This window comes from Coenobita brevimanus, chromosome 79 (genome assembly GCF_032717465.1).
Source record: "Coenobita brevimanus isolate Jiangsu-jjx chromosome 79, ASM3271746v2, whole genome shotgun sequence".
NCBI classification, from domain to species: Eukaryota; Metazoa; Arthropoda; class Malacostraca; order Decapoda; family Coenobitidae; genus Coenobita; species Coenobita brevimanus.
This window is the reverse complement of record NC_137032.1, coordinates 2167501-2180000: the sequence shown is the minus strand read 5'-3', so window position 1 is coordinate 2180000 and position 12500 is coordinate 2167501. Positions and strand designations below refer to the sequence as shown.

General features: G+C 42.0%; 1 protein-coding gene across 1 annotated transcript in view; it reads right to left on the bottom strand.

The window, feature by feature from the left end:
• LOC145408939 (transcription factor AP-2-epsilon-like) overlaps positions 1-12500 on the bottom strand; it is a 289633-nt gene that overhangs the window by 9335 nt on the left and 267798 nt on the right. Inside the window, exon 8 of the mRNA XM_080279520.1 lies at positions 10397-10515. Coding sequence (XP_080135646.1) covers positions 10397-10515 — 119 coding nt within the window. The remainder of the gene's footprint in view (positions 1-10396; positions 10516-12500) is intronic.

Here is a 12500-nt window from a genome sequence, read left to right as displayed (position 1 = left end):
GGAGGGAGTATGTGATATTTGGATTATTTTTAAAACTAGATAGGTGGGTATTCTAAATTTCTCCCTGCATAAACTTGGTGAATAATTAGCCATATTTTAAAAACCTAGAGAGAGGAAGGGCCATTTTGTAAGACGCATTCTAGGCTTCGTGGGCTCCTTTATCTTAGCGATTTATTATCTTTACTGCAACACAGCGTAGTCTGAAACACACTATGAAAATTATGAAAGCAGAGGGTTCGAATCGTTAACGTTACCTAGCTCGTTAATAGACTCTGCTACGTGGTTATTCAGTGTAAATAAAAGGTTGACTCTCCCAGAAATGACTATCAGATGTTGGGGTTCTGCCTGTCTCTTTGCTGTCACTGTTTTGATAGTGTCTGTATCAGGCAGGATTCGAAGGCAGCAAATTAAGGGTCATATTTTAAATGGCTTGCATTCGTAACTCCTCTTCCTTTGCAATCTATTCTGCACATTACACCTCAGTATCTTCTTTTATGGTGTTGGTAAAAAAATTAAAAACTGTAATATTAAAAGGATACTGAATAACATACAAGAAAATACGAAAAAAAAAAATCGCCAAGGAATAGATCTTACGAAATTTTTGCCACCTACAGTATAGTAGAATATGGTTCAGTGTCATCCCTTAAAACAAAAGCGAAGGAAAACGTAATGGATTAAACAGACACCGATGCAAACAATTAAAACAAGCATGAAACACACAGGAAGGGCTAACTGACAGGGAAAAACACCAACGCCATACACCCTGACGAGATTTGAAACTGGTGAATGTTTGTGGAGAGGCAAGGTGGCTATGTTGAATAAAAAATCATGTTTGCTAAATTAAAATGGGTACAAAAAAAGCATAAAACACAAAGTAAGGGCTAACTGATAAGGAAAAAACATCCTAACGAGATTTGAAACTGAGTGAATGTTTGTGGGGAGGAAAGGTACCGTTCCTAAGCTGAATAAAGAGTAATCTGTTTGCGACTTAAAACAGGTAAAAAGAAGAAGCATAAAACTCAAAGCAAGGGCTAAATGATAAGGAAAAAACACCAAAGGTATGTGGCCTGACGAAACTGGAAACTGGCTGAGTGTTTGTGGGGAGGCGAGGTGGCCGGCGGGCGCCCCTCTAGCTACCCCGCCACCACTGTTTCCCTTCCTTGTTCCAGTCTAATATAACCCCGCCTCACTACACTCGTTTTGCTCTGACTCGGCCTAGAATTGCTGCCGTTTCTTCATCTTGAAATGCTGAGGTGTGGCAATGGAATAACTTTAGAATATGGTGCTGTTTACGATGAAGTACTAAGGGAAGGATGTAGAGCAGCAGCATCGTCACTTCTCGCCACAGAGCTACGTGAAACATGCTCCAGAAGGACGAGAATCAGAGCCGCGTTAAGGTGAAGGAACTCTAATATAACCCCGGCTGGCTAGCGCTGAGTGGCCCAGGCATGAGCACCCGGGGCCCTCACAGTCGCCGCAACACGCCAGGTAAAAGGCTTCGCAACCAATGGCATGTAGAAAGTTGTTTTTGGGGTGATCACTCGGTCACTCGGTTCTTGTTCCGCTTTTGAAATGAGGGGACACTTACTGTGGGACGTTTTCTCGTGGTTTTAAGAAGCTTTTGAAATGGCGGGATACTTTGGACACTTTCTCCTCGAGTTGGGAAGCTCTTAAAATAAGGCTTTGGGAGTTTCTGAAATGAGGGGACACTGAGGGACGTTTTTCCGTGGTGCTGTGAAGTTTTTGAAAATAAGGGAATAACTTGGACGTTTCTCCTGGAGTTGGAAAGCTTTGAAGATGTGGCTTGGAAAGCTTCTGGAATGAGGGGGTGCTTAAAATGAGGCGACTCTTAAGGCATACTGTTTCGTGGGATTATTTATGAAACCACTGAAATGAGCGACACTGGCCTGGGACTAAGTTATTCAGGCCAAACACTGAAAGCAAGCGACCAGTTGCTTGTCCCTGCGTGGTATTATGGAAAAAAAAAAAAAAAAAAAAGAAAAAAAAAAAAAACCTCTCCCTTGGATTTAAATCATTATGGGCCACATCAGGTTGGGGCATCTTATTTCACTAGGCCACCAGGTGTCTAGAATTTTATATACCCCACACTGATATTGCGTTTCGATTCTCTGATGTAAATAGTTCCTGGCAGTGTGTAAAAAAAAAAAAGCGCTTCGTTTCTCCTATGTAAACAGTTTCTAGCAGTGCAAAAACAAGTATACGAGATGAACATTTACTGGCACTGCAAAATTAGGACAAGCATACGTTAATGACAGTCACCGCTGAAGAAACGCATCAACACACCAGCGTTAAGTAGCTAAATCAACGACATGACCTTATTCTTAGCAACCACTTCACTGAGCTGAGGCGAGGGCTTGTAGCAATCTCTCGTTATTCTGAGATCAACGAAGTGTTAACGAGAATATTTGCCATTACACAAAAGCACTTCATTTCTAAGAGCCTGTGATTAAACGGCTGGCTACTCCTTCACTTTAACCTGGCCCAGATTTTCATCCTTTTGCTGCGTATTTCACGTAGCTCTGTCGTAGAAAAAGATGATGCTATGGCCCTACATCCTTTCCATAGAACATCTTTGCGACTAGCATCACATTCTTGTGTTAATTTATCGTTACAACTCAGCATTCACGATGGAGAGATGGCAATTTTAGGCCAAGTTAAAGTAAAACCAGTATAGCTCTGTAATTTATTTTGGTTAATCTCAGTCGATTTTATTTTGACTAGGAAAACTCTCTCTCTCTCTCTCTCTCTCTCTCTCTTCAATCCTTAATAAACCTGCATAAAATCGTCTGAAGCAGGAATAAAAAAATAATTACACTGCAAAGATTAACCACTTCAAAAACAATACCGTATTTTTATTTCTTGCTATCTCCAGACGATTTTATTAAGCACAGTTTTTTTTTTTTTTTTTTTTTTTTTTTTTGAAGGGCAGGGGTTAGATGTAGCCTTGGTTAGTCCTTCCTCTCCTACAGCTGAGTAAAATCGTCCGGCAGTAGCTTAACTAAGAGGAAAAGAAGAGCCATCGGACTGTATATGAAGAAACACACACACACACACACACACACACACACACACACACACACACAAGAATAAGTAACTGAAACGAAGGTGTTAAGCTACAAGAAAATCGTGCGGGCGTAGGGAAAATAAAAGAAAAAATCCATCATCACACTGAAGGGATTAAAATGGACAAAATGAAGTGAGAGAGAGAGAGAGAGAAATCCATCATCATATTGGTAGGGTTAAAACACGAAATGGAAGTCCTGTTTTTCTTTTTTTCGTTTTTTATACGTGACGAGAGGCAGACTGGAAATTAATTAGTGACAATGCGAACACTCAACACTGCCTCCTCTCTCTCTCTCTCTCTCTCTCTCTCTCTCTCTCTCTCTCCCAAACAAATGAACATTGATTTATTTAACACCTGATTTACCCCTTTACTACTACGACACATTTCTTTACTGCATTAACTCTGTGGAGAGGATGAAGTGAGAGACTAACGAGGAGGGTGCATGGGGGGGGGGAAGGAAGGGGGAGACAGTGGATGAGATGGGGGGATGGAGTTGAGAGGTACATAGGGTTGTAAGTTGGGGGGATGGAGAGTGAAAGATTAACGAGGAGAGTGTCTATGAGTGGGGTGGAAGGGGGGAGAGGGATGGGGAGACCACGGGGAAGACCGAGGGTGACATGGAGGGATGGAGTTGGGAGGTATATGAGAGAGGGTGTGTAAGTTGGGGGATGGAGAGTGAGAGACTAACGAGGAGAGTGTATGTGAGAGAGGTGGAGAGAGGGAGAGGGAAGGGAAGTCCAAGGATGAGATGAAGGGATGGAATTGAGAGGTATATGAGAGAAGGGGATGTAAGTTGGGGGGGATGGGGAGTGAGAGACTAACTAGGAGGGTGTATGTAAGTGAGATGGAGGGGGAGACCGAGGAAGAGATGGAGAGCTGGGGTGGAGAGGTATATGAGAGAGGAGGGTGGAGTTGGGGGAAGGTCAGAGTAATGGCAAGGGACAGGGCGATATGGAGGCGATTTGTCTGCGGCCACCCCTTACGGGATTAAGGCGCCTGGCTATAGATAGATAGATAGACAGACAGATAGTTTAACTCAGCTTAGAGGAGAGGTCTTGTAGTAAAGGAGTTAATGCGTTCTTTTATTTTATTCTTGGTTTGATTCTGCTAAATGGAGATGTCTGACAATAAAGGAAATATTGAAGGCTATATTTAACTCCCCCATCCACGACGTCTGAAAATTTTATGCTAATATAAAAAAAATCGCCCGAAGATTTAAAAAAAAAAAAACGCTACAAAAATACGCTACAGGACGGAAACAGTTATAAAGACACCAAAGCTTCAATTGAGTGCAACATATTACTACCCCAGGGTGTCTTTCATACGAACAATTGCGGTCAACAGTTACTTTACACGGTCTTAAAACAGTGGAATTCTTAAGCACAAATAAATAAATAAATAAATAACGATAACGAACTAAATAAATAAATGAACAAAAAACCAAAGACTCAAACTCAAAAATGATGTTCGTTTCCGGTAAGACTAAACAAAAGAAAGTCAAAATCAAGATCCACTCGTAAGGAAATGCCAAGATACACTAAGATTAAAGACAAGGGGGGGGTGAGAGGTAATTAGGAAGACAGACTAATGAAGACAGCTCTAGAGATGAAAAATGAAAGACAGAGGAAGCAGAGGAAGGACAAGTTTTGCATCTGACTCTACGTCGTCAAAAAGAGCAACAGTTTTCGAAAAGAAGTGGGATTTCGCTCCATTAAAGTCAAAATCACGTCTAAAAAAAAAAATCTACGGAGGTCTAAATTGGTCTGCAGGATAATTAAATGGGCTAGGATGGATCTCGCTTTTCTTATTTCAGAGTCCCAGAGAAGGCGAGAAAATAAGGAAAAAGTCGTCAACAGGAGGGAGTGGTTGTATTACACGCACAAATATGGTACTGCATCCTGTGTGTGTGTGTGTGTGTGTGTGTGTGTGTGTGTGTGAGAGAGAGAGAGAGAGAGAGAGAGTCGGTGTGGTGTCAGCATTACAGGGGATTTACACGGTATGGACAGTTTCATATCCGCTATATGAGAGTACTTGCCCACTCTACTTGACCCTCCTCTACCTCTGTTTATTGTGTGTGTGTGTGTGTGTGTGTGTGTGTGTGTGTGTGTGTGTGTGTGTGTGTGTGTGTGTGCTGGAGAGAGGCGAGTACTGAACATTATCCTAGTGTATACACACACACACACACACACACACACACACACATCATCATCATCATCATCATCATCATCATCATCAGAGCTCTGCCGGCAAAACTAGCATGTAATCTGAAGTGTGTGTGTGTGTGTGTGTGTGTGTGTGTGTGTGTGTGTGTGTGTGTGTGTGTGTGTGTAAGCAGCATTATTTTGTTTTGCAAGCGTTGTTATATGTACGCTTACGCAACCCGTCTGTGGGTGGGTTATTTACACGACTTTTACCCGGGAAAATACAACCAATTTAATACACACGCTTACAATGGCGTTTTTCATTACATTTGGAGTATGACCAGATGATTTCGTTCAGTTTAGGTGTGATCGCTAATTTTGAGGCGACTTAAATATGACCAGTTAAACTTATACCCTTATGGCGCCTTTTCTCATCATGTTTAGATCTTTTCCAGACGATTTCGCTCAGTTTAGGAGGTTAAAAGTAGTCCCCATTTCCTCTTCAGTACATTGACCTCTCTTCAGACGATTTTATTCAGCTTAAGAAACTCTCATTTTGGTTTTCAATTCACTGAAGTTAATTATTATTTTTTAATTATCCTACTTCGAACATTCTCTCTAGCCTGAATAGCACGAATGAAATCAGAAATGCGTCCTCGTAGTGAAAGTCAACTCATTTATCACATGAATTCTACACACACACACACACACACACACACACACAGGAGAAAAATAAACGTAAAATTAATGTCCTCAAAGCAGAAAGAGTGTTTTAGAAAGAAGGCAAGATGGTCCTCTCTCGGCTTCCCCTTCTGCTTGCCTGCATGACCCGTCCCCCGCACGCCCACCCCGCCCACCGCACGAACTGGCTTCTGGATCCGCCCACACGTGCACGCCCTTCCTTCCGTTCGTGCACCGCCTTCAGATTCACAACATAACTTACAATAATCTTTCTCTCGTGACCAAGATCTTTATTTTTCTTAGCACATCTTCCTTGCTATACTCGGGTTACTCTAGCTTGGCCTAAAATTTGCGTCTCTCCATCGTAATGTCCAGTTGTGGCAAGAGATTAATGACAGAATATGGTGCTAGTCACGAAGAAGTGCTTTGAAAAGGATGTAGAGCCGTAAGACTGCTTTTCTCTTTTTATCTTTTTTCTTCCCCTCCTCCTCCTCGTTCTTTTTCTTTCTCTTCTTTCTTTCTTCCTTTTTTTTTTTTTTTTTTTTTTTTGCTACTAGGCTATGAGAAATACGCCGCAAAAAGACAAAACACTGGACCAAGTTAAGGTGAAAAGAGTGGTTTACTTCTGCATGAGACGCGTTAATAACAGTCTTTTGTTTCCTAACTGTTTAATCTGTGTCGATATTACAAAGCCGTGAAAAAGGAAAAGAAAATGTACAAGTGAATGGTAATGTGTAAATACTCGTTTTACTCTAAGCTGGCCTAAAATTGCCTCCCTCTCCATCTTGAATGCTGAGTTGTAACGATACGCTGACTTAAATATTGTACTAGTCACGAAGAAGTATTTATGAGAAAGATGTAGAATTAGTAGTGCCTTATTTTGCCTATACGTGAAATAAGTTGCTAGAGGACGAAAATCTAGGCCAAGTTAGTGTGAAAGGACTATAGTTGGTGTTTTCAATTGAGGGAACTGGACAATTCCAACAAATTAAATACCATGTTGAGATTACACGAAACTCAATGAATTTTTATCAGGTCGTAATGAGTCTCCTTGGTTACTTATTTTTTTATTTCCTTTTTTTCCCTTCCTCCATTCAGTAAAAAAAAAAAAAAAAATCTAACTACACTCGGCCATCAGCCAAGCTCAAAAGGCTTAGGGATCTTTTCTAGGTTCGAAATGAGTCTCCTTGGTAACTAGTTAAATCTACCTTCCTTTCTGACTATACTAGAAAACTGCCTAAGCCCAAGAGAATATAGTTGTAAGATTGTTTCTGCAGGAAGGACTTGGCAGGGAGAGTAATAAGTCTTTGTTTTATCCAGGACAGACAAGGAAAGGAGTGACCAGTTTTTGCGTTCCAGGACGGACAGGGAAAGGAGTGACCAGTTTTTGTGTTTTTTTCCAGGACAGACAGGGAAAGAGGCGAGTCTCTGAATTTTTTCCAGGACAGAGAGGAAAGGAAGTGACCAGATTTTGCGTTTTTTTTTTTTTTCCAGGACGGACAAGTAAACGAGTGACTTGCTTGTGAGTTTTTCCAGGACGGACGGGGAAAGAGGTGAACTGCTGAGTATTTTTCCAGGAAGGACAAGAAAAGGACTATGAAAATCAGTGAGGTGAATCCACAGCGACCTACACCAATGGCTATTTTCCCTACAGATCAGCGACATCAGGGAAAATCAGGAAAAGCGACAGGACTTTTGATGGTGACTGTACTTTCTTTTACGTATCACGGGAAATTAAGAGTAGGTTTATTTCCATTCCTTGACGCGATAGGACTTTTGGTAGTGACTGTATCCCTCTCATCATCCCCCATCGCTGTTACGGGAAGCTCATCCTAGGCGCATTTTCCTCCCTTTCACACCGATGACGATTTTTTCAGCTAATTCTTGTTATCTTCAGACGATTATGCTTAGCTCACGATTTTAACAACTGGAGGGGTTCGATACAGCCTTAATTAACCCCTTCATTACCAGATTTGTCAGCTTTATAAAATCGTCTGGAGGTAAAAAGATTAGAAACTGTATCACCGGACTGAAGGGGTTAATCCGCCTACTGCCATATCCTGTCCTATACGGTGTTTACTCCAAAATGGTAAAGATCCCTAAACCCTTTCAGTTTGATTATCTAGTGTAGACTAGAGGACCTATTTGACTAGTAACCAAGGAGACTCATGTTTAACCTACTGTATGACACCTACTGTATGGCATCTATTGTATGACACCTACTGTATGACACCTTCTGTATAACACCTACTGCATGACACCTACTGTATTCTTAAGGGCCTGTATTCTGGTCGGCCTAGGAAGCTCCCTAACACCTTCTCTTTACCGACTTATTTTTGACCTCGGCACGTTACCATTTTCTTTAATGTTATATATGCAAATTATATCTTTGTTAGAATGCAGTAAATAAAAATAAAAGGAAAAACCAACAGTGCAGCATGGTAAATAAATCGCTAAGGGAAATAAATCGCTAAGGGAAATAATTCGCTAATGGAAATAAATCACTAAGGGAAATAATTCGCTGATGGAAATAAATCGCTAAGGGGAAATAATTCGCTAAGGGAAATAAATCGCTAGAAGGGGAAAACTAATAGTGCAGTATGGTTAATAAATCGCTAAGGAAAAGGTGCCAGGGAACCTCCTTACCCTACGAGAATACGGACCCAGGGCTTAGATCCTTCATTAGCACCTTTTTCACAGCGATTTATTTTGCACGTTAGGCCTCTTGTATCTCTATAAACCCAACCAAACCCGCTCACAAACCCTTATATCTCCCCGAACCCGACCAAACCCACTCACAAATCCTTACATCTCCCCAGACCCGACCAAACCCGACTCACAGACCCACTATACCTTCCGTACTCCCACTGAACCCGGCCACATTCCCAGGTAGACCCGAGCAAACCCAACCGAACCCAAGCGGCTGGGAGTGGACCGGTACAGGTGCGGTGGGCTGGGTTGGGTGGGCCTGTGCAATTACCGGGGCAGGGAGAGTTGTTTCTGGCACGCCATCCCTTGCCCTGCCCTGCCCCGCCTCACTCCACCACCACCACCACTACTACTACCACACTTGCTCCACCACCACCACCACCACTACTACCACACTTGCTCCACCACCACCACCACCACTACTACTACCACACTTACATACTCCACTACTAAGCGTATTTCGCTATCTGTACTCCACCACCACCACTACCACACTTGTTCCACCACACTTATGTACTCCACAACCACACGTATTTCGTCATCTACACCACACCATATTTCACCATCACCACCACCACCACTAATCCACCACGCTTGCTCCTCCACCACACGCATTCCACTACCACCGCACTCTACCCTACCACACTTGCTCCTCCACCACACGTAATTCATCATCTATATTCCACCGCCACCACCACATCACCTTACCACACTTATTCCACCACTTCACATTCAACACAGCACTACATCATATTCTACTCACCACATTTGTCTCATATCTATTTTACCACTGTACCACCACCACCACCACCATCACCACACTCCACAACTACGACACTTGCACCACTACCACACTTATCTCTTCATTTACAACCCGGTTTCATTACCACACTTCATCACCATATTCATTTCACCACATTCCATTTCTGTTCAATTCTACCTCACTCCACCACACTTATTTCAACATCTCACAAGACAACCACACTTACTCCACTCCACTGTCATCCATCTCACCCCAGCAGCTCACTCCACTTCAACACTACCACAGTAACGCCACCACCACACTGCATCATTACCACACTTTACCACACTCTACCACCACACCCCATCTGAGTCCAATACCATACCCCACTTCATTCCACCACCATACTACCACTTACCCCCCTCCCCTCCATCTCATTCCACTACCATCCTCCACCTGACCATCATACCACCACTACCAGTCCTACCTTTTCACCACGACATTCACTCCACCTTACTCTCGTCTGTCTTCCTCTTCTCTTCCTTTCCCTTCCCTTCTCCTTACCTTTAAAGAGAGATGTGAGCCAAGTAATACTGGCAGCTTTCTTTCCCTTCCTTTTCCTTTTTTCTCTTCCTTCCTCTGTCATATTTTTCTTTCACCTCCCCTCCCTTCCCTCCTCCTCATTCTTCTTACCTTCAACAAGACAGGTTAGCCGAGTTAGTGGCGTTCCTTTCCTTTCATTTCCTCTCCTCCCTTCCCTTTCTTTCCCTTCCACTACCTTCCTTTTCCCTTTCCTACCTTCCCTCCCCTCCCGTCTCCTCCCATTCCCTTGAGTTCCACGAGGTAAATAAATTTACATTAACAACCTTCTTTCCCATTTTCCTTCTCCACCCTCCTTTCCTTTCCTTTCCCTTCACCTACCTTTCTTCCTCCTTCCGTTTCCCCTCCTTTCCTCTCCTTATCTCCCTTTTCCTCTCCATTTCTTTCCTTATCTCCCCTTTCCCCTCCTTATCTCCCCTTCCCCTCGCTTCCCCTTACCTTCCACAAGAGAGGTGAGCAGAGTAACATTAGCAGCCTTCCTTCGCCCCGCTGGAAGATTAAGCCCTATTTTCTCCAACTTGTCTCGTAAGATCCTGCCGCCGTTCTTGCTTTTGGCTCTGTGGGTGTAAGAGAGAAGACAAGGTTAGGTCATCCATCCCCCTCTTCCTCCTCCTCCTCCTCCTCATCATCATCATCATCATTATCATCATCGTCGTCGTCGTCGCCGTCCTTTTCACCGCCATCGTCATCAGCATCGTCCCAGTTCTTACTCTCACCTGAAGACGGGGCTGAGGTGGGATCCAAAATCAACAGAGAGAGCACAAAAGTAAAAGAACTATCATCATCATCATCATCACCATCATCATTTATCTCCACCTAATGATGGGGTACGGCATAATCTAGAAAAACAATAAAAAAAAAAAAAAAAAAAAAAGATTAGCTTTTCTAACAAATGACCTTGACAAAAATAAAAATTCTCTCTCTCTCTCTCTCTCTCTCTCTCTCTCTCTCTCTCTCTCTCTCTCTCTCTCTCTCTCAGCGCGGCAGAAGTGAAAAGCTGCCCAGATTTCACTGCTTCACATCATGACATCGCTCTCATGAACTCCTGAACTGAACATTTTAATTCCTTATGAGTAGGTCTGAAGAAAAAAGGAAATCAGACAAAATAATTAGATAATGAACTGCCTTAAGCCTCTCTCGTGAACACTTATTAAGAGAGGGAGTTTCAGGATTCAGAATTAAGCAGCAATATTTCTTCAAAGTCAATCTGGCAGGGGAAAAAAAAAGGAAAGAAAAAAAGAACGCTTATACTCAGGTTGTCACACTTGCATACAGAGATCAAGGAAAGCACACACACACACACACACACACACACACACACACACACACACACACACACACACACACACACACACACAAACGCAACACTCGCACTGTATCAAATAAAAACAAAAACGCACGCAACTCTCCTCACACTTGCTCCATCAAAAAAAATCCTCTCTCTCTCCCTGTCACTTTCCTTCGTCTCCTTTAATTATAAATGACGCTGAATTAATTGGGAGTGATCCAAACATTTATAAATAGGTGAAGATAAATAAATAAAATAAATATAGATACACAGATAAATAGATAGATAGATAGACAGACATACAGATAGATAAAAGCAATTATGGAGAAATAGGTGAATGAATGAGACGAAAGCTCCACGGAGTAGGAATAGAAGAAAATAAAAGGGGTAAATAAGAGATGAAGAAAATAAATGACACCAATAAATAAAAAAATAAAAAAAATAAATAAGTAAATGAGTGAATGAATGAATGATGCAGAAATGAATGAAAAGGAGAATGAATGAGATGGAAATGAAAAATCTGAGACGGAAGTATGAGAGAAATGATGGAAGTACAAGGACTCGTAGAAAATATGGAAGAAGCAAAAAAAATAATTAAAGAAAGCAAAATAAAATGAAGAAAAAAAAAGGGGGGGTGGGGTGAATGAGACGAGAACTACGAGAAGTAAGAATTAAAGAAGCAAATGAAAAACTGAATGAAAGAAATGAAAGAGAGGTAATTCCTTGTAATTCCTTGTAACTCCTTGTAATTCCTTGTAACTCCTTCTAATGCCTTATAATTATTTGCAACTCCTTGTAATGCCTTGTAGCTCCTTGTAACTCCTTGTAATTCCTTGTAATGCCTTGTAACTCCTTGTAATTCCTTGTAGCTCCTTGTAACTCTTTGTAATTCCTTGAATCTCCTTGTAATGCCTTGTAACTCTTTGTAATTTCCTGTAACTCCTTGTAATTCCTTGTCATGCCTCGTAACTACTTATATATTCTCTTATTCTTGCTACAGACAGACGATTTTATTCAGCTTAGTGGATTCTCTCGTGGTGAAGGGGTTAATAGCATCTAGGGGGAGGGTGGAGGCAGTCTAGAAGATGGAGGTGATAGAACACTTTTTAATTTATTTATTTTTTTGTTTTTTTGGTGTTTGATCGCGATATAGTGATGGTGGTAGTGTGGTGGAGGCTGTGGTGGAGGTGGAGGGAGAGTGGAGATGAAGAGGCTGAGGGAGAGAGGTGGAGATGGAAACAGAATGGTGGAGGT